At 45.2% G+C, this 26,171-nt stretch overlaps 1 protein-coding gene across 3 annotated transcripts in view; it reads left to right on the top strand.

Annotated features, from left to right (window-relative positions):
- The first annotated feature begins 599 nt into the window (after positions 1 to 599).
- The window catches only part of FAM124A (family with sequence similarity 124 member A), a 51,784-nt gene continuing 26,212 nt past the window's right edge, over positions 600 to 26,171 (top strand). For 2 of the 3 annotated variants that reach the window (XM_030199413.1, XM_030199412.1), the window contains exons 1-2: positions 600 to 666; positions 22,392 to 22,423. In XM_030199413.1, coding sequence (XP_030055273.1) covers positions 611 to 666; positions 22,392 to 22,423 — 88 coding nt within the window. In that variant the 5' untranslated portion in view covers positions 600 to 610. Of the gene's footprint in view, positions 671 to 22,391; positions 22,424 to 26,171 lie in introns of all 3 variants that reach the window. The other variant, XM_030199414.1, reaches the window with a different exon arrangement.

Raw genomic sequence — 26,171 nt, 5'->3', positions numbered from 1 at the left:
ACTCTGTGGGTGCTGTGGGTGTTTAAGCACCCCCAATATTGAGAAAATTCCTTGTATGTGTTCAGGGAGGGGTTATTTCCATTAGGCTTAGCACCCCAATAATTTTGAAAAGTTGGCTCCTATGTTATGGGGGGGGGGGGGTTGTAGATTTTCCTTGTTTGGAGGAATCAGTCAGGATTTAATCATTAATAGCATCCATTCAGAAATGTGGAGCAGTGGGTTAGGAATACCTGAAAAGCTGTGAAGGAACATGAACCACAAAATCTGAGGGTACAGAATGATTTTTAAAATGTTGCCGATTTTCCTTGACAACTGTTTTTAATGGTTTCCCGTAGTGCAGCTGCTTTAAACAAACTTTTAAGGCCTGTGGGAGAAGTGACAGAGGACAGTTCCGCAATATCAGGGCCAGGGGTAACTGGTCAACTGCTTTTGCCGTTTACTGGTGCCGCTGTTTAGAGGATGCAGATAGTGGGTGGAGGTCTGGAGGAGGAGCTAGAGGTGGTGAAGACTAGAGGGAAGGAGGGATGGAGGGAGGGAGGTGGAACAGTCGGCTCCCAAAGACAGAAGGAGAGGTCGGGGAGGGACAAGGGTGGGGGGCGCCGGGACCGCCATGGACTGCCAAACAGCCGAAGATGACTGTGTGGACTCGGGAGCCGAGACGGGAGGGTAGGTGAGAGCTTGAAACGGGGCTGCGATCTGCAAAGGCAGGAGAGAAGGGGCGGGAAAGTACCGGGTTTGACTTGTCTGTAGTCTGGGAAGAGCTTAACCGGCTTTTTCTCCCTTTGTTGTTGTGACTGATTCTAACCCCAGGAGTTTTTGGAACTGTGCAGACCTCGGGCTTTCTTCTCTCTGGCTTCATGATCAGGCAGGGAGAGCCTAGCAAAGGCAATGGTTTGGAAAGAGAAGTGTTTTGCAGCCCCTGGCTGGCTGGACAGGAGACTTTGGTATCGCAGTTTACACGGACACAGCTGATCGGATCCTTTCGAGCCCCCTTGACTGCTGCCTCTTACCATCCGCTTGCAAGAGCGAACATCTTTGTTAAAACGGATTTCGTACCCATATTATATTTTAGAGGGGAAGCAGGACTTTTTGATAGCTTTTTTTAGTTTCCCGGTATTTTAAAGTGCAACAGAAACGGTTTGTTTCTAAGGTGATTAGTTTTAAAACGTATTACTCTTGTGCAAGTATGACCTGCCTTTAGATAATATTAGTGTAAAATTTTCTATGATGTTCTTTATATTGAAAGTTATAAACCAGTTAAGATGGTTTACTTATTTTTCCTAGATTAGCTGAGAATGTGGTTCTAAAAGCTCCAGCTTAAACTGGGTAATGGGTGTTCCCCCCCCCCCCCCCCCCAACAATGTCTTTTACCAGACCCCCCCCCCCCCCCCCCCCCCCCCCCCACCCTGCTTTGTTTCAATCTCTGAGGTAGATGCTTCAAAGCCACAGGCAGGCAAGTGGGCCCACAATTCAACAGCATCGCAAAAAAAAAAAACCTAGCTCAGCAAATGCTCTAAGCAAATCATACTTAAACTGCACTATTAAATGGAAAGTGAGGGGAGGTTCGGGCCTGACAAATGCGCACACATGTTTTACAGTAAGCCTAGCTCTTCTGTGCATGCCCAAACAATGGAGGTGCCAGAACACATCCAACTCTTTTTCTTCAGTGCCTATTTCAAGCACACGGAATTTTTGCAAGACTCGTATTTAGGCGCAGAAGAACAAGAGCGGACACGTGCTTTTTCGTTTGGTTTTGCTCAGATACGCGCACACATTTGTTCTTTCCCCATCTGTCTTTAGAACATAAGCGCTGCCATACTGGGACAGACCAAAGGCCCATCAAGCCCAGTATCCTGTTTCCAACATTGGCCAATCCAGGTCACAAGTCCTTGGCAAGAATCCAGAACATTCAGCAGATTTTATGCTGCTTATCCTAGAAATAAGCAGTGGATTTTCCCAAGTCCATCCTAATAATGACTTATGGATTTTTCCTTTAGGAAATTATTCAAACCTTTTTAAAACCCTGCTAAGCTAACTGCTTTTACCACATTCTCTGGCAATGAATTCCAGAGTTTAATTACACATTGAGTGAAGAAATATTTTCTCTGGTTTGTTTTAAACTTACTACTTAGTAGATTCATTGTATGCCATCTAGTCCTGCTGTTTCTGGAGAAAGTAAACAAGCAGTTCACGTCTACCTGTTCCACTCCACTCAGTATTTTATAGACCTCTATCATATCTCTCCTCAGCTATCTCTTCTGCAAGTAGCGCTATAGAAATGATTTATAGTAGTAGTAGTAGTAAACTGAAGAGCCCTAGCTGCATTAGCCTTTCCTCATAGGGAAGTCCCATCCCCTTTATCATTTTCGTTGCCCTTCTCTGTATCTTTTCTAAACCCTGCTAACTGCTTTTACCACATTCTCTGGCAATGAATTCCAGAGTTTAATTACACATTGAGTGAAGAAATATCACTCAATATCTTTTCTAATTCCGCTATATCTTTTTTGAGATGTTGATGATCAGAATTGTATTCAAGGTGCAGTCGCATCTTGGAGCATTACAAAGGCATTCTCATTTTTGTTTTCCATTCCTTTCCTAATAATTCCTAACATGCTATTTGCTTTCCCATTCACCAATGCACACTGAGCAGAGGGTTTAAACGTATCATTAACAATGACACCTAGATCCTTTTCCTGGGCGGTGATTCCTAATGTGGAAACTTGCATCACATGGCTATGGTTTGGGGTCCTCTTTCCCACGTGCATCACTTTGCAGTTGCTCACATTAAACGCCATCTGCCATTTGGATGCTTTCATCTGCTTGTAAAAGAAGATATGACCAACAGTTTGATGTGAAAACAAGAAATCCTCTCCTCAAAACCTTCTATGCTGCCCCCGACCTGCAATTATAGGCCATCATTTCCTTCTGTGCATTCCAGCGATCCCATCTGTGCACTGCAAAGGAATGCTTACTGGCCTCTTTACTATATATTTCAATACAGTATCTTTACTGTGCACGCTAACACTGGCGTTCGAGCTCTCTGAGCATTTGGCGCACAATAACATGCGTACAAACCTGGCATTAACCACGCATTAATGCTGGCGGTTGCTTTGAGCATTGGCCTCTCTGCATTGCATTCTCTATCCCAAGCCTGTCCAAACTCTTGTTTCAGTGCTGGCCTCCATCACTGCTGTTTGGAGGTCATTTTAGCCTTCCTTTTCCTCATTGATTCTTACAAGACTAGTACTCAAGCCAATACTTAGGTCCCCTTCTATGTCTTATTACCAAGTATTGTAATAATTAATTCAGCCACCATAATCTGTAAAAAAAAAAACAACCCAACACCCAGTTTCAAAGTGTTTGGGCTTTAATTGTGGTTGTTCTGTTCAGGTTGTTCAGCCTTCATGGGAGCCCTGTGCAGTTATATCACTGCAGTCAGGGTGCAGCTTTCACTCCATGCAGGCTACTTCAGTCTTGGAAACCTGAAGCAGCTGTGTCACCACTCTCCAACCACTGACTTGTATTTTTCTTTCCAATCTCCCTCCTCTTTTTTTTTTTTTTAAATTTTTTATTTATAACCTTTTAAATTTTTACAAGCGATAAAACAAATTGCTGGAAATACAGAGAAAGTAATATATAGGAATTATTTCAGTCAGGTAATTCTATTCTCTTCCTTAGACCACTAAATAGGGAGAGTGAAACAAGACAAGGAGATCAATTAAACAATAAACAGAAAAAAAACCATGGTATTAACCTGATTATTCCCAGATATTACTCGTCTAATTCATTATTCCACATTGATCATCTGGTTGGCTTCTTCAAGGCCAATACGGTGTATAGTCAAATCATTTAATTGAAAACATACTTCTTGTCCAACATTAGTTAGAAATAATACATCTGATTTCATTCTTTCTCTTTTAAAAACCAGACGTTATTTAACAATACATATACTTAAGTCTCTAATTCCAATCCCACTGATTAAAGTAATCCCAGTTTTCACAGGCTTCACTCCTTTTAAAGTAATAATTTGAGGAAATATTTCTGAGGAAAACTTTAGGAGTCATACCCGGAACTCTGGGAAAAACAATAATCTCGATATTAATCATCTATAATAATATTCATTTTATTATTCAAAGTTTCTGGTCTATTATCATTTTCAAAATCATAACCACTTCTTGCTCATGTAGAATTATTTGTTATATCAATTTTTCACTCTCAAAGGGTTCAGTTAAATTGTCCATGTAACTCTCTAATAAAATTATATCTGAAACAAAATTATTTACTGCCACCGTTAGGTCCTGAAGCGCCTTCCAGATGGTATTCAATGTAACCTCCACGGGAGCCAAAAACTCCAAGTTGATTTCTCTTAGGTGTTTAGGAGTAGTTCTGCCGATTCGGGTTCTGCTGTAAACGTCCTCCATTTCAGCATATGCCTCTAACTCACTCCTCCACTCCTTTGGACATGGTGGTTGAATAATTCGGGAGTGATGGAGTTGTTTTTTCCAGGTCCAAGAGCATCGACGCTCCTTCGCCGGCGCTAATCAAAGGACTCGCCAACCCTTTCATCTGTGGGCAGTTCGTCATGCAGCAGTCCCGCACTTGCTTCTCAGGGGACAAAATGTTGGCCATCGGCGGCTGACCGCCGGTTGTCCCCTTCCTCTCACAATCTCCCTCCTCTTATTCTACCTGTTTCCCCCAGGGCTGGCATTAGAGGGGTGCAAGCAGGCAGTTTCCCTGGACCCCATGCAACAGGGGGCTCCACACGTGTCCACAGCTGAAGGTGGCATAACTTTAGAGACACCTTCCCACATATTAATGCCCTGGGCCCCAGCATGTCTACAACTACACTTCCCTCTAAGGACCAGGTTGCTGTGAGCAAAAATTTTCAGTTACATTTCCCCGTGAGTGCTAGTCACCATTACGTGATATGGTAATTCATTATAGAATGTATTTCAAAATGTCTTTATTGAAATGGCAACTTTATTTTGAGGATTCACAGGACTTATTTTAACTTCTCAGCCTCCACAATACACATGCATACTGCTCCCCCCCCCCCCCCCCCCCCCCCATGCACATTCTTCTAACACGCTCTCATAAACACATACACCCAACAATACACTTATCCTAAAGCAATTATTTCACACTTACACTCCCAAGTCCCTACACACAAACATATTGTCACTCCACCCCCCCCCACCCTAAGTCTATCATCTGTCCTCACCCTCTTCCTGTCTGCATTCCGAGCGTCTTCTTTCTCTAACAGACCCACCCACCCCCACCCCATCTAACTTCAAACTTGTCTTTAGCGCCAAAGGTCTCTGACAGCAGCAGCAGTTCACACATGTTGCCTGCAGATGGCTCTAGAGCCTTCCTTCTACCGGGTCTCACTCCTTCTGATGCAATTTCCTTTTCCAACGGAGTGGGACATTAATGAAAGAAGGTTCTGGGGCCAGCCACAGGCAGTACATGTGAATTGCCGCTGCACTAAAGACAAGTTTGAAGGTAGGCTAGGTGGGAAGGGGGTTGAGAGAAAGGGAGAGGTGCCAGACCACGAGCAGGAGAAGAGGGAAAGAGATGCTGGACCCGGGCTGGCAGGATGTGAGCTCTCTGCTACAGGCAGTGGCTTAGCCACAGGGGCCTGGGCCCCCCCCCAAAAAAATTTCCTGTGGGTCCCTGGTTTTGCTGGCGGGGGTCCCCAACCCCTGCCAGCTGAAGAGTTGCCCAGCGCCGGTCTCTGTCGCTGCCACATTGCCTGCGCTGCTCTGTCTTCCCCTCACGTCCGGCATTCTCCTTTTAGTGAAACTAAGTATGCTCAATTTCACTAAAAGGAGCATGCAGGACATGAAGGGAAGACAGAGCAGGGCAGGCAATGTGGTGGCACCAGTGGCTGGCACTGGACAACGCCAGCCAAGATATTTGCTGCGGCAGTGGGTGGGAAGCGGCAGGGCGGCGAGGCGGAAGCAGGGGGGCAGCAGACCAAAATGTGCCCCCCCACCTTGGGCTCTGGCCCCCTCCCAACTTGAGGTCTGGCTACGCCCCTGGCTATAGACATCAGTTTCCCCTGCCAGGCGGCAATTCCAAGAGCTAGGGTATGTGTGCACTACCACAAAATTTCATGCTCTCAGGAACGTGACGCGCACAACTGCACAACTTAGAGGGAACACTGTCTAACATTGGCCCTGGTTTTCCCCCACCTGCCATTCCACTGTGCTGAACGCCTGTCCCAAGCATGTTTTCAATTTTGTCATAGTTTTGGTTGACAGCATTCCAGGCACCTACTACCCTCTCAGCAAAAAAGTATTCCCACAAGTTTCCTTTGTACCGTCGCCCTTCTCTTTCAGATCATGACCCCTTTCCATATGTTACTGGCATCTGTCAAATCTGTGAGTGTTTTTCTCATGTCCTCCCTTCCCTTCCTTCCTCTAATGGGTGTGTTTTGAGTATTTTAAGCTCTTTCCTTCTAGGGTTGGTCTTGCAGTCCTTATCTCATTTTAGAAAACATTTCCTGACCCACTTTTCATCTTCCTAATATCCAATAAACAGTTTTCCAGGTTTGGGGGGGGGAAGAGTCCTCATAACTTTGTTTATGTTTAGAGCAGTTCTTTTTATTCTGCCCTTTGTTGGGAAGTTGGAACATGAAATTGGTTTACAGTCTGACCCATTCAGAGGCAAAATGTCCTCCTTCTTCCCTGCTAACATCTCTTACTGTAACTTTCCTGCCATTTTGTTACATGCTCTGGCTGCCTTATGGTCATCTGAGATACTTAATTCTAGATCTTGTTCTTTGGTAGTTTCTTGTTTTTGGCCCCATATGTAAGTGGCTAATGGATTTTGCAACCTAAACGCATGAACGTGTATACTAAAAGGGCCATTCTTCCATTTTTTTCAAGTCCCCTTTTATTTTATTCAGCCCTTCCTATACACCTGTTCCTACAGATTGAAGTTTCATCTGTATACAGTCATGTTGTTCCCTCAAGTTCTCCAGCAATGTCAGTTAGAAAGAAGTCCTAGTACTGAACCATCGCTCTCTGTGTCTTTTCACGCAACCTTTCCCAATATGCAATATTCTGGTCTATTCTCATAGTGTCCAGCTTGCTTTGAGTGGAGTCCCATTTTCCATAGAAAGTAGGGATGGCTAGGTTGGGACATGCTCAATAACAGTGGTATTTTATACAAGGATCTGCTAATGCAAAGCCTTTTTTAACTATCTGCAGGATGGCATGTGTATTTGCCAGGGTCTGCAGAGGGAGCAGCCATTATACAAATATCCACATTGAAAAAATTAATGGCACAGACCCGGCAGCTTCCATGTGAAAGTGGCAATTTCACAACATCCCTGTGGAAGTGACAATTTCACAACATCCCTGTGGAAGTGACAACACCTCCACCTGCAGCTGCCCCATTTTATAAACCTGTGCCACTTATTTATTTCAGGGGCGTAGGTACGTGGGGCCATGGGGGCCTGGGCCCCCGTAGATTTGGCCCTGGACCCCCCTGCCGACAACCCTCTCGACCCCCCCTCCTGCCGACAACCCGCCGTCGCTGTCTACCACCTTTGCTGGTGGGGGACGTCAGACTCAGAAACAGAACGAAGGAAGAAGAGGACCTCGGCTGGCGGGGAGGGTTGGCGGCAGGAGGGGGGTTGAGAGGGTCGTCGGCATGGGGGGAGTCAAAATTGGTGGTGGTGGTGGTGGTGGCGGCGGCGCCAGGGGGGGCTAAAGTATGCCCCCTCACCTCGGGCTCTGGACCCCCCTACCGCCGAAGTCTGGCTACGCCCCTGATTTATTTATGTAGTGGGATTTATTAGCCACCTTTATAAAGAGATTCACCAAAGAGTAATGAGGCCACAATTATAACTTAGCTTCATTTTTGAGATGGAAATAAACTACATGGGAGTAAGGAAAACGACTCCCTTAATCCCTCATGTAAAGCCCTGGCTGAAATGAGCACTTTTTAAAAACTTATACGTGCCATTGAGCAGGTGTAAAACCCAACATGAGGATTTCCCTCCCCCCCCTTTTGTAGCTTTTATTCTTGCCCAAACTATACCCCTTAGAATCTCTGCATGATGTGGATCTCCAGGTGCAAATAGTGTCTTTCCACATGTGATATGCTTTACTTTATCAGATTTGATGACAGACCTCACCAATTAGGTCGAGGTGAGTTACAAACATGATAACATTCCTAAAAGTTAGTAATATTAGTTAATTCCTTACCCAAAACTGTTCAAAGAGATTAGTTATCCTTCTCATTTGTATGACTTCTACTTCAGAGGAGTACAAGAGAATATTATGTTCAAGACCCAGTATTTTAGAACTGCTGTTTGGGTTTTAGGAGGTCTTTTACAAAACCATGCTAGCGTTTTTAGCTTGTGGACCACAAGCTAAAAACGCTAGTGAGACTTTGTAAAAGTCTCCCTTAGACATGCACAAACCGGCATTTAGACATTTGTATTGCATAAATGTCTAAATCCCAATGTTTACAAAAGCGGGCAAAAACTGAAAAATGTGTAGCTGATAAGGGGCGTGTTCTGGCATGTTTTGGATGGGACCAGGGCGAGATTAATAAATCAAAAATGTATTTCCCATTTCAGAAGGGGAATGCACATTTAATTTTTAGGGCTTGTTCTAAAACCTAAACATCCCGGGTAGCATAGCATGTCTATGTTCAAAAAGATGGACATTAGAATTTATAGCAGCTGCTCGGGATGTCTGGGGTTCAGAATCTGTATTTGAGCTGGTGCCTTGAAGAGACAACTGAGCACAGGTGTCGTTATTACGTCAGTGATATGATTATTGTTGATAGCTCAAATTAAAAAGTAAAAAAAGAAAACTGATTGTATGGAGCAGTGCTCTAACTGGAGGGATTATGGGAAGTTACCCCTGAAAATGGCTGACAGAAAGAGTTATGTTCTAGCACATAAACATCTATGTTGCTCTTTCATAACACAAACATTTATGTACTGGGATTATAGAATACGCTTTCACCATATGGCACTGGGTGACCTAAACAGGGACTCCCAGTGATAGAATTGCCCTCTTGGGTGTTTCGGTCTTAAGAAAGGCGGTGAATACCCTCTAAACCAGGGCTTCTTAACTGTGGTCTTGTGGGCCACAAACGTGTGAGATTCAAGACAACCAAGCTCTGTAAATTTGCCTTCTCTGAGTTTATATGTGTGCTGATGTATCTGATGAATTGTCATGGTTCATATCCTGAACACCAGCTGTTTCAGGATCTTGCTAGAAATCTCTGCTTTAAAATGCTCTGTAAGGTCTGCTGGAAAGGAAGCACAGTGGCCCACCTTCCATCCAGGCTCCATGGGGCTTACAGTGAGGGTGTGGGGAAAGTACATGTTGTGCCTACAGTTATCCCCAAACCAACACTATCCCCTCATTTTATAACTTGGTGCGGAGTGTGCATGTGTGGTATAGAATATATAGCATTTTCACACATCAGAGGCACCAATAATTGGCAGTTATGTGTATGTGCCAGTCATTACTGTCTAACTCCTCTTACTCTCTTACTTATCTATATGTTAACCATCTCTCTGACCTCATGTGCAACTTTCTTTAAATTAGTCACCTTACTTTCTAACTCTTCTTCCTCTCTTACCTATCTATATGTTCCATCTTTGCTTATACCCTACACTGTCAATTAAAATGTTCTATTATATATTGTATTGACATTGTAAGTAGTATACAACGCCATACTTTGTATTATTATTTGAATATTTTTACTGTTGTAATTGTCTATTGCTCATGTTTGATTTATTCTTACTGTACACCGCCTTTAGTGAATTCCTTCAAAAAGGTGGTAAATAAATCCTAATAAATAAGTAAAAAAATTTAGGGGCCCTTTTACAAAGCAGTAGCAAAAAGTGGCCTTACCAGGTCTGTCACATCTGGTAAGGCTACTTTTTCTGTGGCCATTTTCCAAATTGTATTTATTTATTTATTAATGCATTCTTGTGTCCCACTATTATCCAAAAACAAGTTTCAGTTCAAAGTGGCTTACAATTTACATTTTGGTGGAGGTACAATAGTGTTGTGCAATGTTGAGAGGGCATCTATAGTTCGTGCGGTTATTCATAGCGTTTTTGAAGAGATAGACTCGAAGTGGAAAAGGTAGTGGTAGCTTTTGTATTCAGTTGTAGAGTTTGGAACAACGCGGGGCTTTTGATCATCTGCCTGTCGGTAATGTAGCTGTGCTAACTGATTCATGCTGTCATGCCCACTCTCCATCCCCAGAAACACCCCTTCACAGAAAAATGGTAAAAAGATTATAGCATGCAGTTTGCGCACAGAGATTGCAAAAGTACTATAGGAAACCTCAACACGTCCCACAGTAAGCCTTGTGGTAAGCACGTGCTAGCGCTTAGCACATAACTGTGAGAGGAGCATACAGATGGGTAGAGCATGGGCAGGCCATGGGTGTGTTGCCAAGTGGCATGTGTAGCTTATACAATACTATCAGTTTTGCGTGTTGGCAGTTAGTTTAAACTGCTTTGCTAATCTAGGTTCCTACCAAGTCCATGTTAGCTGAAAACGTTAACCATTATAGGTACAGCACTTCAGATCCATCTCACCCCTAGCTAAAGGATAGTATTCACTACCAATGGAGGGGTAAGTCCCAGAGGAAACACCATACTCGCGGTCTGGAATGTTCTGCCCAGGTGGAGGAACAGTAAAAAGAGATTTTATGTCTGTAAACAGAGTCAGACTGTTTCTCTAAATATCCCAGTCCAGGCCACCGCTTCCCTTCAGAATGCTTGGAAATAACTGTGTCAAAAGTGAACACTGTTATAAACTTTGCAAGTGACACGCACTAAAAGAAACCAGCTTGATCTTTACTGTAGGTGCAACTTAGGAAACTATACAGATGAATAATGAAACATTTAGAGTTTCACAGAAAAAAAAATAGGTCAGTGATTTTCCACATGCTTTGAACATTCACAGTTGAGTAGAATGGGATAGGGTCCCTCAGTCAGTCCTTTACCCCACTGCACCAAAGGCCTATCATCTGGCACAGATTGACAGAAGGGAGGTAGTTACTCTGTGTGGCTGAAGCTTCTCAGCAGATACTGTTAAGAGTTGCTATAATGCAAAACGTCTGTAGCAGGCTAGTTTGAGGAATCTGGCTTCCCACAGCTCCTGCTGGGTTAAATCCTATAGCCCTGGATAACAAATAGCATGGAGTAACAGGCAGGTCAGGTTCATTAAGCTCAATGTGATGTAACACAGGCCTTCAGGAAATTCACTGCCTATAGAATGTTCACTGATTTAGGCCCCCGACCCTGGGACTTAGCGATTCTTGGCCTCTGCATTTCAATCCTGGACCCCTGCTTTTTCCAGTCTAGCTAGCTCATTTTTCTGTGGCTAGCATTAGTGAGGATTTCGTGCCAGTTTCTTTTCTTTTGTAACCAAAACTTTTTTCTTGTTTTTCTGTGTCTGCCAGCTGTAAAACACTTCTACAACACTTTCATAATTTGAGCCACTTGTTAGTAAGTACTCACTTTACAGCCACAAATAATGATTGGGAAAACACTGATGATATACCAATACACACAAAAATAAATGTTTGCCATTTACAAGAGATACACATAACCCCATATATGTGCATAATCCTGAGGCACAAAAATCAGTATATGTATAAATGTTCATTTTCATATGTATATGGCACTGTTACTGGTCTCCTTATAATCTCTGCCTGATCTACATGGAGTAAATGCACTGTCCATCCAGTCTGCCCATCAAGGTGGCCAGAGTTGAATCTGCCACTTTGCACAGGCTCCACTTCTTCAGGATTAAATCCTGGTATACTTTATCTTTTTTTTTTGTTACATTTGTACCCCGTGCTTTCCCACTCATGGCAGGCTCAATGTGGCTTACATATTGTATACAGGTACTTATTTGTACCTGGAGCAATGGAGGGTTAAGTGACTTGCCCAGAGTCACAAGGAGCTGCCTGTGCCTGAAGTGGGAATCGAACTCAGTTCCCCAGGACCAAAGTCCACCACCCTAACCACTAGGCCACTCCTCCGTCTCTTCCTAACAGTTTTGGGGCACAGACCATAGAAATCTGTCCGGCACCAGTCCTACTTCCTAACTACTGGAGTTGCCATCAAAGCCTACTCCAGCCTCGATCCTGATCTGTTTTTGCCATTTATGGGACCCAGACCATAGAAATCTGCCTGGCATTGGTCTTAATTCCCAGCCTCTGAAGCTGCCGTCAAAGCTCACTCCAGTTATGAGATTGTTTTAAGTTTTGCTTTAATTGGATTCCATCCTTTTTCTGTATAGTGTTCCTCTGTGTTTATCCTAGGCTTCTTGAAATCCATCACAGTTTCTGTCTTCACACCTCTCGCGGGAGGGCATTCCAGGCACCCACCACCCTTGCTAAGCTAACCACCTTTACCAGGGTTTTAAAAAGGTCTGGACGGCTTCCTAAAGAAAAAGTCCATAGACCATTATTAAATTGACTTGGGGAAAATCCACTGCTTATTTCTGGGATAAGCAGCATAAAATGTATTGAACTTTTTCGGGATTTTGCCAGGTATTTGTGACCTGGATTGGCCACTGTTGGAAACAGAATGCTGGGCTTGATGGACCTTTGGACTGTCCCGGTGTGGCAATACTAGGTCTGTGATAATTCTGCTGCCAACACCCCATGTGGTAAACTCTACCTGCTAATGTGGCAGATAAGTGCACTTTCCTGCTTTTGTGCACATTATTTTGGACACAGATTATTTGCATACCATTGACTTATTGCCTCTGCAGTAAACCTTTCTTTTAGTATGTGTATTAGGAAACTCAACACTAAAGCTCAGCATATCCTATGTCGTTTTATGTCATTGGCAAACAAAAAGCAGAAAACATGCAAAATTTTATGTTTTTCATTTTCTGTCAATTGTGCATTTTCTTCTGAAAGAGTGTGCATGTTTCTCTCCGTGCACATTGTTTTCCAATAGTGCATACATGTGTGAAAGAGCATACACACTTTTTGAATAGTGCACACTTTTCTGCAAGAGGGCCCACTGTTAACATCATTGCTTCTGTGACAACATAAGAGAGAAAATGAACAAAATCTCGGAAACAGCATGGGAAATGACACATAATGAAACTTTTCTAGCTGCACACCTCTGCTCAGCACATGGTTCTAACGCACAACTACACGGGTCTCTCAGAGGGTGAGATGACCTTTTGGAATCCAGTCTTTCCCTGGTGTGGAAAGGACCTCAGTCCTGTGAAGTCACTTAACCCTCCATTGGCTCAGGTACAAACATAGATTGTAAGTCATCCAGAAACAGAAAAATACTTACTGCAGTGGCGTAGCTACAGGTGGGCCTGGGTGGGTACAGGCCCACCCAGCTGCAGTGCCACACTGCTCTCCTCTGCGGTGTCCCGGCATCTGTGTTCTGGTCTCTGAACCCCAATGTTGGTATAGGCGTCCTTGGCGCCTACAGCAATTAATTCTCGCTGCTTGCGCCGGCCTCGTAGGCTGCCATCTGTCACGTTCTGCCAGACAGGAAACAGACAATGACATCAGCGAGGGCGGGACACGGCAGATGGAAGCCTGTGGGGCTGGTGCAAACAGCAAGAAGGAATAGCTGCAGGCGCTGAGGACGCCTGTACCGACATCAGGGAGGAACGGAATTCAGAGACCAGAGCGCAATGCCAGGACACCGCAGAGGAGATGGAGAAGTTGTGGGGTAGGTATAAAAAACTCTGTGTTCTTAAAAAATATCTCCGCGAAGATTTTGTCATGTGGTGTGGTTGGGGGGGGGGGGGGGAATGGGCACAAGCACATGGAAGGGCCCATCCAGTTTACCTCTGGGCCCATCCAAAATACCGAGTCTTATTACGCCTCTGATTTACTATTCCTGGTTGCAGTGGCGTAGGAAGGGGGGGGCGGTCCGCCCCGGTGCACGCCGCGGGGGGGTGTCGGCGCCTCGCTGGTTCCTTGCTCTCTTTGCCCCAGAACAGGTTACTTCCTGTTCCGGGGCAGAGAGAGCAAGGAACCAGCGAGGCGCCGACACCCTCCCAGCGGCGTGCTGTCGGCGGGTTGGCCCGCCCACCCGCCCCTCTACCGCCTTCCAGGTATGTTCTCGTGGGCGGGGGGGGGGTGTTGCGCTACGGAGGGGGGAGGGTGCGTCGCGCTGCACCCGGGGGGGGGGGGTGCGCAGCGGCGACCCGCCCCGGGTGTCAGCTGCCCTCACGACACCACTGCCTGGTTGTGACTTGCCTTGAGCTATAACTGAAAAACTCTGTAGCTTACCTTCACTGGGAGCTAATATCTAAGAGAGTTCCAAATCTTTCTTATCAGACCTTCACCAAGTGGAAAAGAACAGAGCCCCTCCCTTCTGTGATGACATCTCATTCCTCAGTGCATGGGTCCCACACTTGATTGGCTCTCCAATAGTCATAAAGGGAGGTGGGGAGTAAGAAGCATCAGAGCTGCTAACAGTTTCAGTATTTTATTACTTGGACTCCTTTAGCTGCATAGTTAACGATGTAAGTTCTGGTTTGCAGCAGCAGAGAATCCCAGGTTAGGAGGCCTATAAGCAATATTAAAGCACCTTCTGCTGCATGCTTATAAAAGCATAAAGGTGAGCCGGTTGATATTGTGTATCTGGATTTTCAAAAGGCATTTGACAAAGTACCTCATGAAAGACTCCAGAGGAAATTGGAGTGTCATGGAATAGGAGGTAGTGTTGGTTCTATTGTGGATTAAAAGCTGGTTAAAAGATAGAAAACAGAGAGTAGGGTGAAGTGGCCAGTATTCTCAATGGAGAAGGGTAGATAGTAGGGTTCCCCAAGGGTCTGTGCTGGAACCACTGCTTTTTAACATACTTATAAATGAACTAGAGATGGGAATAACTAGTGAGGTAATTAAATTTGCTGACGACGCAAAGTTATTAAAGGTTGTTAAATCGCAAGAGGATTGTGAAAAATTAAAAGAGGACTTTATGAGACTGGGAGACTAGGCATCCAAATGGTAGATGATGCTTAATGTGAGCAAGTGCAAAGTGATGCATGTGGGAACGAGAAACCCAAACTATAGCTATATGAGGCACGGTTCCATATATGGAGTCACCGACCAGGAAAGGGATCTAGGTGTCATCAATGATACGTTGAAATCCTCTGCTCAGTGTATGGCAGCAGCTAAGAAAGCAAATAGAATGTTAGATATTATTAGGAAAGGAATGAAAAACAAAAGTGAGAATGTTATAATGCCTATGTATATCGCTCCATGGTGCTATGACACCTTGAATACCATTTGCAATTCTGGTTACCACATCTCAAAAAAGATATAGTGGAATTAGAAAAGGTACAGAGAAAGGCGATGAAAATGATAAAGAGGATAGGATTACTTCCCTATGAGGAAAGACTAAGGCCCAAATGCATCAACCAAACGTAAAAAAATCAAAATCGTAAAAGTACTTAGCGAATTTTAAAAAACGAAGAATGCAGTAAAAAAACAGTTCAGAAATGTTCGGTGCGGTATTGAAAAGTACAAGGTATCATACGTCCGTAATCCCCGTCGGTAAAAGGCCCCTAAAGCATGTGCAGAGCAGCCAAGCGTTATGCTGGCTGCTCTGCGCATGCCACTGTCAAAACAAAAAAAAACAAACACGTGGCTCCCAAAATAAAAACAAAACTCAAAAAAGGACCGGGAGGGGGCAAAGGCGCTCGTCAGGAGCGTCCTGTTTGAACGGCTTTGCCCCCACCCCCACCCCGTCCGAGGTCGCCGCTGCTCCCCGCATTATAAATTTAAAAAGCAAAACGAAGAAATCCTTACTTTAGAAGCCCCGGCCGGCCCCCCTCCATTCCTCTGTACTCTTCTGTCAACCCCACAGCTCCGCCTCCTGACTGACACCCTCCGCCCTGTGCCACGCCTCCTCCGCGGGTCCTCGCCGCCATTCCCCCCCTCCATCGGGCCCCCCTCCCTCTTACCGGGCCCGTGCAGTGCCTCTCACCTCTATGTGAAGGCGCTGCACGGGCAAGAAGATCAGCTGACGCCTCTGTCTTCCATTCTTCCTTCGCGTCTCTCTCCTTTTGGGCCCACCCCTGTCTGACGTAAGTAACCAACGTCAGACGGGGGCGGGCCCAAAAGGAGAGAGACGCGAAGGAAGAATGGAAGACAGAGGCGTCAGCTGATCTTCTTGCCCGTGCAGCGCCTTCACATAGAGGTGAGAGGCACTGCACAGGCCCGGTAAGAGGCAGGGGGGCCCGATGGAGGGGGGAATGGCGGCGAGGACCCGCGGAGGAGGCGTGGCACAGGGCGGAGGCACAGGGCGGAGGGTGTCAGTCAGGAGGCGGAGCTGTGGGGTTGACAGAAGAGTACAGAGGAATGGAGGGGGGCCGGCTGGGGCTTCTAAAGTAAGGATTTCTTCGTTTTGCTTTTTAAATTTATAATGCGGGGAGCAGCGGCGACCTCGGACGGGGTGGGGGGGCAAGGCCGTTCAAACAGGACGCTCCTGACGAGCGCCTTTGCCCCCTCCCGGTCCTTTATTTTTTAACTTCTGGATTGCTTGCAGAGGGAGCGGGGAGCAGCGGCGACCTGGGGCATCAATAAAGGACGCCCCTGGCGCGTGTTTTCACCCCCTTTGTTCTTTTTTTTTTTTAGTTCTACATTAGAGTTTTTAGCCGGAGAGCCCTAACGAGAGGTACAGACCTCTCATTAGATTTCTCTGCGTTTTCCTTCGTTAAACCAATCGGAAAACGTTAGTGCATGTCATTTCAAAAGGGTTTCTACACTAATTGCTCATCTGCATTCCATTTTCGTTAGCTGCTACGGTCCTCCAAAAATGGGCTTTAGTACATGAAACGGTTGGCAATTTCTTCGATAAAGGGTTGTTAAAGTTTTGTGCATCTGGGCCTAAAGCAGCTAGGTCAGCTCAACTTGGAGAAAAGACAGGCTGAGGGGAGATATGATAGAGGTCTATAAAATAATGAGTGGAGTGGAACGGGTAGACATGAATTGCTTGTTTACTATTTCCAAAATACTAGGACTAGGGGGCACATAATGAAGCTACAAAGTAGTAAATTTAAAATAAATCGGAGAAAATATTTCTTCACTCAATGAGTAATTAAACTCTGGAATTCATTGCCAGAGAATGTGGTAAAAGCAGTTAGCCAAACCTTTTTTAAACCCTGCTACGTTATCTTCCTAAACTCCTATGGAGTTGCTAGAGTGTTTGACGAATTTCATGTCATCACTTTTTTGAGTATTTGGCTGTTTTTTAATTATATTTTAGAAGACTTCTATACATTTTTTACACCAATATATGTATTTACTCAACATTGACAATAAAAGAAAACTGTGTAGCCCTTGACGCAGCCCTGCTGGGCAAAACATGGCCTGTGTCAGGTTGATTTGATTATTTGGTTTTCGTTCAATAAATGTATGTTTTCCTTCTATTGATCTGCTTTGTTTGTGTTTCCATCTTGGAGTTTGCAGATTGTCTGCTTTGCTGTTTTCTTGAACCCCCCCCCCCCCCCCCCCCCCCATCATAAACAGTACAGAACAGGGCTAGAGAAAAAGGTGTCACCTTCCGTAGAGCCACACCAGTTTATGGGTAGCTAGTGAAATAAGTGTTGGCAATTTTGCCTGGTTTTCTGTATAGAGCCTTTCCCTTGTAAAATCCTACAGAATATGACACCAAGTAAATGCCATAAGGTCTGTCTAGTCTGCTGATCTATACAACACTTGCCCAGAAATCCTCAGCAGCTTGTCCCATGCTTTCTTGATCTGATAGAGCTCTCACCTCCGTCACTTCCTCTGGATGACTGCTCCTTGCATGTCTGTCTCAGCCTTATGTTGCATTGGCTGCTAGGCGTTTCCCATGCATAGTTCCATCTTTTGCTATGATCTTTAAACTCTTGAGAGGTTTTGCTACTTGTGAATTGTTCTCCTCATTGCGTCCCCCTACAAATCCCATGTTACCTCCTTCTCTCACTTATCCTCCCCTCACTTGCTATCAGCTTCCCCATTTCCTTTCCCCTTCCTCCTCTTCCTCACTTGTTCTCCCCACCCTTCAGCACTCTTTCCTCCTGTTGCTATCTCTCCTCCCTCCTGTGCTGCAGCTGATGGTACAGGTGGCAGATGAAGGAGTTGACAGTTCTGGCTGTGAAATGAGCACATGCTTCAAACACTAGCTCTCCTGATCTTTGACTTGGGGGTCCTGGACTTCCTATTCCTATATTTTTTTAATTGCAGCTGCAAATCCTCTGATATGGTGACAGGTAATTTCCAAAGCTCATTTCAGCTGGAACCAGATCTTTTTTGGGTGGTGGTGCTTGGGCTCCAGACCCATTGCAAGCTGTGTGCAGCTGCTGCAGCCACACAGGCTGCAAGGGAGGTAGGGATGCATTCCATCCATTGACTTCACTTGCTTGGCTATGACATGCTGTGATGCAGTGAGCGTGGTGAGAGCACTTGGGGGTGTGCTTCACAGGGTGGGGTTTCTGGCTCAGGACGCTCGTCACCATGGTTTCTTGTTCTCTTCACCTCCAGGGCTCCTGTTCCCTTTTGTCTGTCAGAGGTCTAGTTCCTCTATGACATCATATTTGACATCATAATCAGGATGGACGGACAGACAAAAGCGAAAAAATGTTTCTTAAATGTCATAAAGGGTGTTAAATGACTATACAGTAACGTGGACTGTTATTCCTTGCTACAGGGCAGGATTAACCCTTAGGTAGGCCCAAAGCAAATAAGTGCATTGGGCACCCACATCTTAATATAAAAACATTTTAAAACTCCCACAGACGGGGCCCATCTTGGTTCTGAATGCAGAGGAGAAAGCAGTAGGTATGAAGCGCATGGGGGAGGGGGGGAGGGAGAATAGACAGTCCTCCACAGGTGGTGGTGGCTCTGATTCTTCTGGTACCGAGATAAGTCCTGCTGACTGGGCCATTTCTGGATTTTCAGCAGCACTTACCCAGATAGTGCTACTGAGTCTCCAGACAGACCACTGCAGAACTATTCAATTAGTACCGAGGTGATCTGGTAGTGACTAAAGAGTTATCTGGGCATCTTTGATATTCAGTGCTGGTGCTTGTATAAATAACAGAACTGCATATAGGGCTAGCTTCTATATATAGAGCTGAAAAAACCCGCTTAAGCGGTATTCTATAAGCCATGACTTTGGTGCCGTTTATAAAATGTTTATTATAAAACTTGAATGTACCACCTGGCTTATACAGAATCATGGTAGTTAACAAAACTTTAAAATCATGTTTAAAAGAATAGATAAAATCATAAGTTTAAAAGAACAGAACACCATTCCATATAACACAAAAGACCTAAGAGACTCAATCACCAAGATGTTCACACAGAAATATTATCTCCCCATTAACAGTCCTGGTAAATCCTTATGTCCTCTTTTTCAGTAAAATCAAATGCCTGCCAAAAATAAAAACTTTTAAGCATAGTCTTTAAACTTCATTAAATTCAATTCCACGTATCTGTCCTTTGGTATAGTATTCCATAAGGAAGGCGCTAGGCAAGAGAATGCTCTATCCCTTGCCCAATCTCCCCTTACTCTAGTTCTTGAGGACACTGTCATTCTAAAATCTTGCATAGATCTGAGTACTCTTAAGAGGACAGGTTGCGTGCAAATACTCATGCCTAAAGTTGCACATGGAGCATCGCTATTCCGCAATTGCATACATAACTCAAAGCACAAACAGAGAGGGTAATACAGCATACACAGAAAGTATAAAAACAAAAAAAGCAACACTGGGCCTTCAAGACTGGGACAATTTAAATTCTTTATTAGTGACCCGACAGGGGCCATGTTTCGGCGCTCCTGTTGACCCCTGAAGCAGGCACTGCACTTTCGCTTTCATGCGGACGAAAGGGCACATAGAGCTGCAGTTTCGCTATTGTGGCGAACGGCGATTTTTCTACTGCATATACTGGGGCACTGAACTCACTTCGTGTATACCTGACTGTGCTCTCCTGTTGACCCCTGAAGCAGGCGCTGCTTAGCGCCGAAACATGGCCCGTGTCGGGTCACTAATAAAGAATTTAAATTGTCCCAGTCTTGAAGGCCCAGTGTTGCCTTTTTTTATTTGTATACAGAACTCAAAACCACACCCTTGTTATGCTATTAAATTGCGCGTCAGGGCTGCACCTAAATTTGCACATACAGTTTTTGGTGACCTTTATAGAATCGGGGATAATGCTGTCTCAACTATGCCCTCTTAGTTATCTGGGTACATCATTGAATATCAGCCATACCTGAATATCTGGATCCAATTCAGCCCACACCGGGCAGCGTTTAGAAGTATGATGTCCATCATGGGCTGAATATCGACCAGTCTATTTATTAAGCGTTACAAAGCGCATTACAAGATAATCTTGCTGAAGAAATGAATTGCAATCCCACCTCTCAAATTTATTCGCAGCAATATTCCAGGAAAATTATCAGCCAGTCACAACTTACATTAGACCATTAACATTAGGGAGCAAAGATATAACTAAGGATTTAATAAAGGGAAAATTTTTTAAAAACCAGGGGAAAGTATAGGCAAAAAAAAAGAGACATTAATATTATCTCAACATTTCAATTTGTAGATCCACCTTCAGGTACAGAAGAGAAGACATTTCATTTGAATTAGTAAAACCCTCAGCTATTCAGGGGTAAAGAATATATCATTCACACCATTAAACTATAACAAATTTTTTTTTAAAAAGTAAGCACTTTTTTCCGTTTGTATTGGAAAGTTCTTGTCTCCTTTCCTGGGTAACAACATTTGGATAAATCCAGCGCTGCTTCTCCACAAACAGTTCTTCAGATTTTCAGAAGTATAAACACATGACAAGGCTTACATCCTCCTCAAAGTAATGGAGCTCTAATACTTCCTTGTCTAAAATCTTCCAAAAAGATGTCAAATTCATTAAAAGAGAACTAGCTTTCCTTCCAAGCAGGGTTGCCAGCTGGCTCCAGAGTCACCTGACAGGATTATAGGGACTTGTAGTTCTGATTTTGAAACTGGATTCCCTAAAATAAAAAGCAAGTCTGCAGGTCCCTGCATGCAATGGGGTAAAACATGGACTGCATCAACCCTGTCAGGTGAATCTGGATTCTGGAGCCAGTTTGCAACCCTGCTTGTAAGCTCCAGCATTATCACCTTCCGCCAAACATTCTCTGGTACCTGTTCGGTTTGCAGCATCTGCTGCTCATGTAAGTGCTGTTGCCCAGGCCATACCTGGATTTTCAGCAGCATTATCTGGACAATACCACAGAAATCTCTGCAGACCGCCCCATCGCTGCCTTGTGTTATCCAGATAATGGCATTGAATATTGCCATTGTCTGATCCCCTCCCCCACCCCCAAAGTATGACATCTGTCAAATGTTATCAGGAGGAGACACAGATGAAAAGGGCTGACTTGAGTACTCTGCAATGAACTGGTTGTCCTCCCTGTTATTTTGTTTCTATTCCTTTGGGCTTACAGCAGAACTGGACCAGCATATATGGATTATGGTATCAGGGGCCTTCACTCACAACTGTCCAGGGCTTTTCCTCTATTTTAGGGAACGGGAAAGGGGATGGGATTTGATATATACCACCTTTCTGGTATATATCATATTATATACACAGGCACTTATTTTGTATGTGAGACAATGGAGGGTTAAGTGACTTGTCCAGAGTCACAAGGACCTGCAGTGGGAACTGAACCCAGTTCCCAGGCCACTGCACCAACCATTAGGCTACTTCTCTATGCCCCTTCTTTATCTGGCTCAGCCACTGCAGTCAATGTCACAGTCAAGTCACTGTTTCTGGTTCCTTCCAGAGTCAAATATGTATGCCCTTCTCCCCCCACCACAGAGATGGGGAGGGTGAAGCGGGGAATTGGAGGGGCACAGGTGAGCTCTAGGTGTTCAGAGTCGGTGCCTGGATGTGGCCCAGCCCTGAATATCCAGGGTTAATTCTGCCCATGGCGGTCAGTGTTTAAAATTGCCAACCGTCACGGGCTGAATATTGACCGGATTATTTTCAAAGCTGTGACATTGGCTGCCAGGTTTAAATATAGATCCGCATGTGTAAATCAGTGAGGCCCCAAGAGACTGTGATGGAAATGACAAACACTGTATTTCAAAACCTGTTCCAGATGCAAATTGTTTTCCACTGGGAATTTTTTAAACTTATTTGATTGTATTAACTGTTTCATTTTTCAGACAATATACATAAGAGGGGAATTCTATAAATAGCGCCAGAAGTTAAGTACAAATTAGGCGCCAAACTTTTGATTTAACAACAGGACTTAACGGATGTTAGGCGCCAAAATTGTGTGTGTGTGTGTGGTGAGAAGGACAGGCTAGCCGTCTGCGAAATCCAAAGCGTTCTTTCTAAACATAGGCAATGTATTTGTTTTACAGGTCAGACTACAGCCACATGTCATCCACCAGCAGTGAGTACCATTTAATTATCATTTGTAAAGCATGTTAGAAAATTCTTTTCTTTGTTTTCATTCCTGCCACTCTGTTAATGAGTGCATCCAACAGCTAATGACAGACTAATATTTCTACAGCCAAGAAAACCAGAGACAATCCAACTTACCATCTGTTTTGCAACTCAGCTACAAATGCTCAGGTTCTGCAAAAGTTGTGATTTGATTTATCAGTCTTTCACTGGTTTTATTCTGCAATGCATTAAGGGCCTCTTTTACCAAGCTTGTGCAAAAGGGGGCCTGCGCTGGCATCAGCGCGTGTTTTTGACAAGCACCGAGTCTCCCATTTACCACAGCAGAGTAAAAGGTTGGTCTTTCTTTTCTGCAGGAAATGGGAACCCTTACCACCATCCATTGAGGTGGCGGTAAGGGCTCCCGTGCTAACCTGGCAGCTCGCGGCACTGCTCAGTTACCGCTGGGTACACACCGGCACTACAAAAAAATATATATTTTTGTAGCGCCGGATATGACGGCACTCTGGGGGGTGGGAACTATCGCCAGGCTGCTGCAGTAGCCCAGCGGTAGTTCCTTTTTAGTGAGCGGTAAGCCCACATTGGGCTTACTGCCACTTTGTAAAAGGGGCCCTAAAAGACATAATGGTCAATATTCAGCTTGTGGTGGACAGCGTTTTTCTGACCCCAAATATTCAATATCCAGGGTTAATTCATTATGTGCCAACTACTGGATCTTATGTGGCTCTGTGCTGACTATTCCCCCCCCCCCCCCCACCCCAGTTACCTCTAGAGGTTGCGATAGCTATTTTGAAAAGGTAGTCACGAAAGGCAGTAGTGAGTGGGCATTGTCGCTCCTGCCTGTTTCCTGCTAGACCACCAAGGATCAGGCAGATAGGCTTGAACAATCCTGGGGGGGGGGGGGGGGGGCAGGGGCATAGCCAGAAAACAGATTTTGGGTGGGCCTAGGCAAGAACTGGGTGGGCACCAAGTGTTCCCCCCCCCCCCCACCAAAAAATATCTCAGCTGATGAGAAAACGCTTCTTTCCACCTTGGCAGTCTGCAGCAGGCATGCGCTGAAAACTGAGCATGTACAGATGCCGGTATCGTGGAGAGTAGTGTTTTTGTTACCATCATGGGGAAGTCTTCAGCTGGTAAAGCTTGGGATCTTCACCAGCTACCACTAAATGTGTGCTACTGTTGGGTGGGCCTGAACCCTAAGTGGGTGGGCCCTGGCCCACCCAGGCCCACCTGTGGCTACGCCACTGGGGGGGGGGTGCATTTTTTGAGGGGGTGGAAGAAGGGAAGGAGGGAGAGAGGGATGGAGGAAGGATCCTTGGGGGGGGGGTCTGGATGTTCTGGGGGGAGTGAGAGGGATGGAGGGAGGATCTGGGGAATTCTGAATGTTCTTCCAGAGGGATGGGAGGGGGGATCAAATGGGGGGGTTCTATGTTTATCCATGGAGGGAGGGAGGGAGATCCTGCAGAGGTGGCTGGATGTTTTGGGGGGTGGGAGGGAAGGAGGGGGTTCAGCACACTTCAGGCAGGGACTCGAAGTTCCGGAACCTGCATAAGTGCTAGTTCCTGTCTTGGAATTGCCCCTGTCCAGCTCCAGCCCACTTCAAGAATGGTCAGTCAGAGCTGATATTCATTTTCTCTGCCCATTAAGTGCTGCTGAATATAAGCAGCTGGCCTGCCGAGCGCCCTCTCCTGCCCACTTAAATAATTTGGAATATTGAGCAGCTAATTCCTAACTTGTGCTACCAATTTTGCATATGCTCATGTGTTTTATGAGTAACTAGATCTCAATGCATAAAACAGAAGTTGTGTTAATCATGTTAACGCATGCAAAGCTGGTAGCTCACATTAATAACTATGAGGGTAATTGTGTAAAAGGCTCCTATTTTCAGGCAACAAGAAAACACCTATTTGGAGCCTATTGTATGAAAGAAAGTAGGTGCCTCCGTTCCCTTATAGAACACTAGTGTAATTGAGTGTAGAGGCGTGAGTACTTAAACCAGCCAGAGCTGATGTGAATGCTCATATCTAGCTTGTAGTGATAGGTATTCCTTACATTATAAGTGTTTGAGTCCCAGCCACACTATACCCAGACTTTGCCCATGTGAACACCCAACTGAAAAGAATGTGCCATTGCTCTTTAACGCAAGGCCCAGGGGCCATTGGCGGCCCCTGGAGCGGCCCCCCATCATCCTTCTATTTTTGCTTCTCTACTCTGTCTCAATTCCTGAGTTGGTGACAGCAGGACGTAGATGGGGGGGGGGGGGGGAGGGCTGCATGTTTGAAGAACAAGACATTTCTTAATAGAGAAAGAGAATGCACTTGGAAATGCCCATCTCCTTGAGGATACACCCAATGAAAAGTTTAAAAGTGGGCTTGAAGGGATGTATGTCATTGTCACATGCTGGTAAGCAGTTTCGATCCCACATGGGAAGATATTTGGTGGCTCTCCCAGGGCTCCCAAGAGGCAGGGCTGCCGCCACCGCCAGGCCCCCCATCCCCACTCGAGACGCATCCTCTGGGCCCCCCACCCACACTTGGGATACAGCCACCAGGCCCAACCCAGAACGCAGCTGCCATTGCTGCCCCTCACTCACTCTCAGGCTGCTACCTTGCACCGGGCCCCCCTTGGAGGCTGGGGAGGAGCAGACGCACTGACGTGGGGACACCCGTCCCCCTACATCAGTATGTCTGCTCCTCCCCAGTCTCCAAGGGGGGCCTGGCACCGCGGTCTGTCTCTCACCTACTCCAGGGTGCTGGGACCGGTTCCCAATAGGAGCAGAAGAAAGACAGACCCCGGGCCCATTTTATTGTGACCACACACCCGGCTCCAAAAATCCTTTCCCTTCAGCTGCCTTGCAGCGTGTGTACCTCTGTCTGTGAGACAGCTACCTCCTGCTCAGAAGAATTAGTAAATCCAAGGCCCAGTTTACTTGAGTAGAAAAAGTAGGAAGAGTTTTGAAAAACTAGAAATGGTGATATTTCTAGGGAGACATTTTTCAGAAAAAAAGAGAAATGTCAATGATTTTGTTTAGCTGTGCTGTTGGTCTGCAGGGATGTAATGGTCCTAGATGTCTTCCTATTGGAGAGTGAGGTTGCAGACTGTGGTCTTATCTCCCTGAAAACTGCTTTGAATGTTTAGATTACTCAGCCATGTCTGAACAGTATATTTTCTACAGCACCCAGGCAGAAGAAACTTCCTGTGTGGGCAGTTTATGGGAGCAAGAAAGATAAGAAATAGAAAAGATAAACAGGCCAGGAGGGGGCCTTGAACTCTCCATAACTTTGGTTTTTACTACAGGCTTCATCCAAATTTGGACTTAAATTACTTGCATTAGTAACTATGATGCCCAGTGAATTTGCAGAGTCTTTCAGTAGGTTTTCCATTCTATAAACAGTAAAGTTAGTATGACATCTGTGTTTGGAGGGGCTGAGCTCCAATGCATTTGAAACTCTGCTGGTCATCGCAGTTCTGCATGGGGGGGGGGTATTAGTACCCTATTTTCACATCAGTCACTTGCCGGTCCTGCCAAGCATTATCTTTCTAACAAAACATAACCCGTTGGCCTCTATTCTGTAACATTCAGAGGTGCCTCCAGGATTAGCTCTGCACGGGAGAGAGAAATATCCCACATGCTGAATCAAACATTCTTTTTGCAGTGTGGAAAAAAATGCTACAGACTTGTGTATCTCCAGATATTCAGCTGTTTGTGTGACTTAGCAATTTCACAGGCTTGATTT

This window comes from Microcaecilia unicolor, chromosome 4 (genome assembly GCF_901765095.1).
Source record: "Microcaecilia unicolor chromosome 4, aMicUni1.1, whole genome shotgun sequence".
Taxonomy (NCBI): Eukaryota; Metazoa; Chordata; class Amphibia; order Gymnophiona; family Siphonopidae; genus Microcaecilia; species Microcaecilia unicolor.
This window is presented reverse-complemented; position numbering and strand designations above follow the sequence as displayed.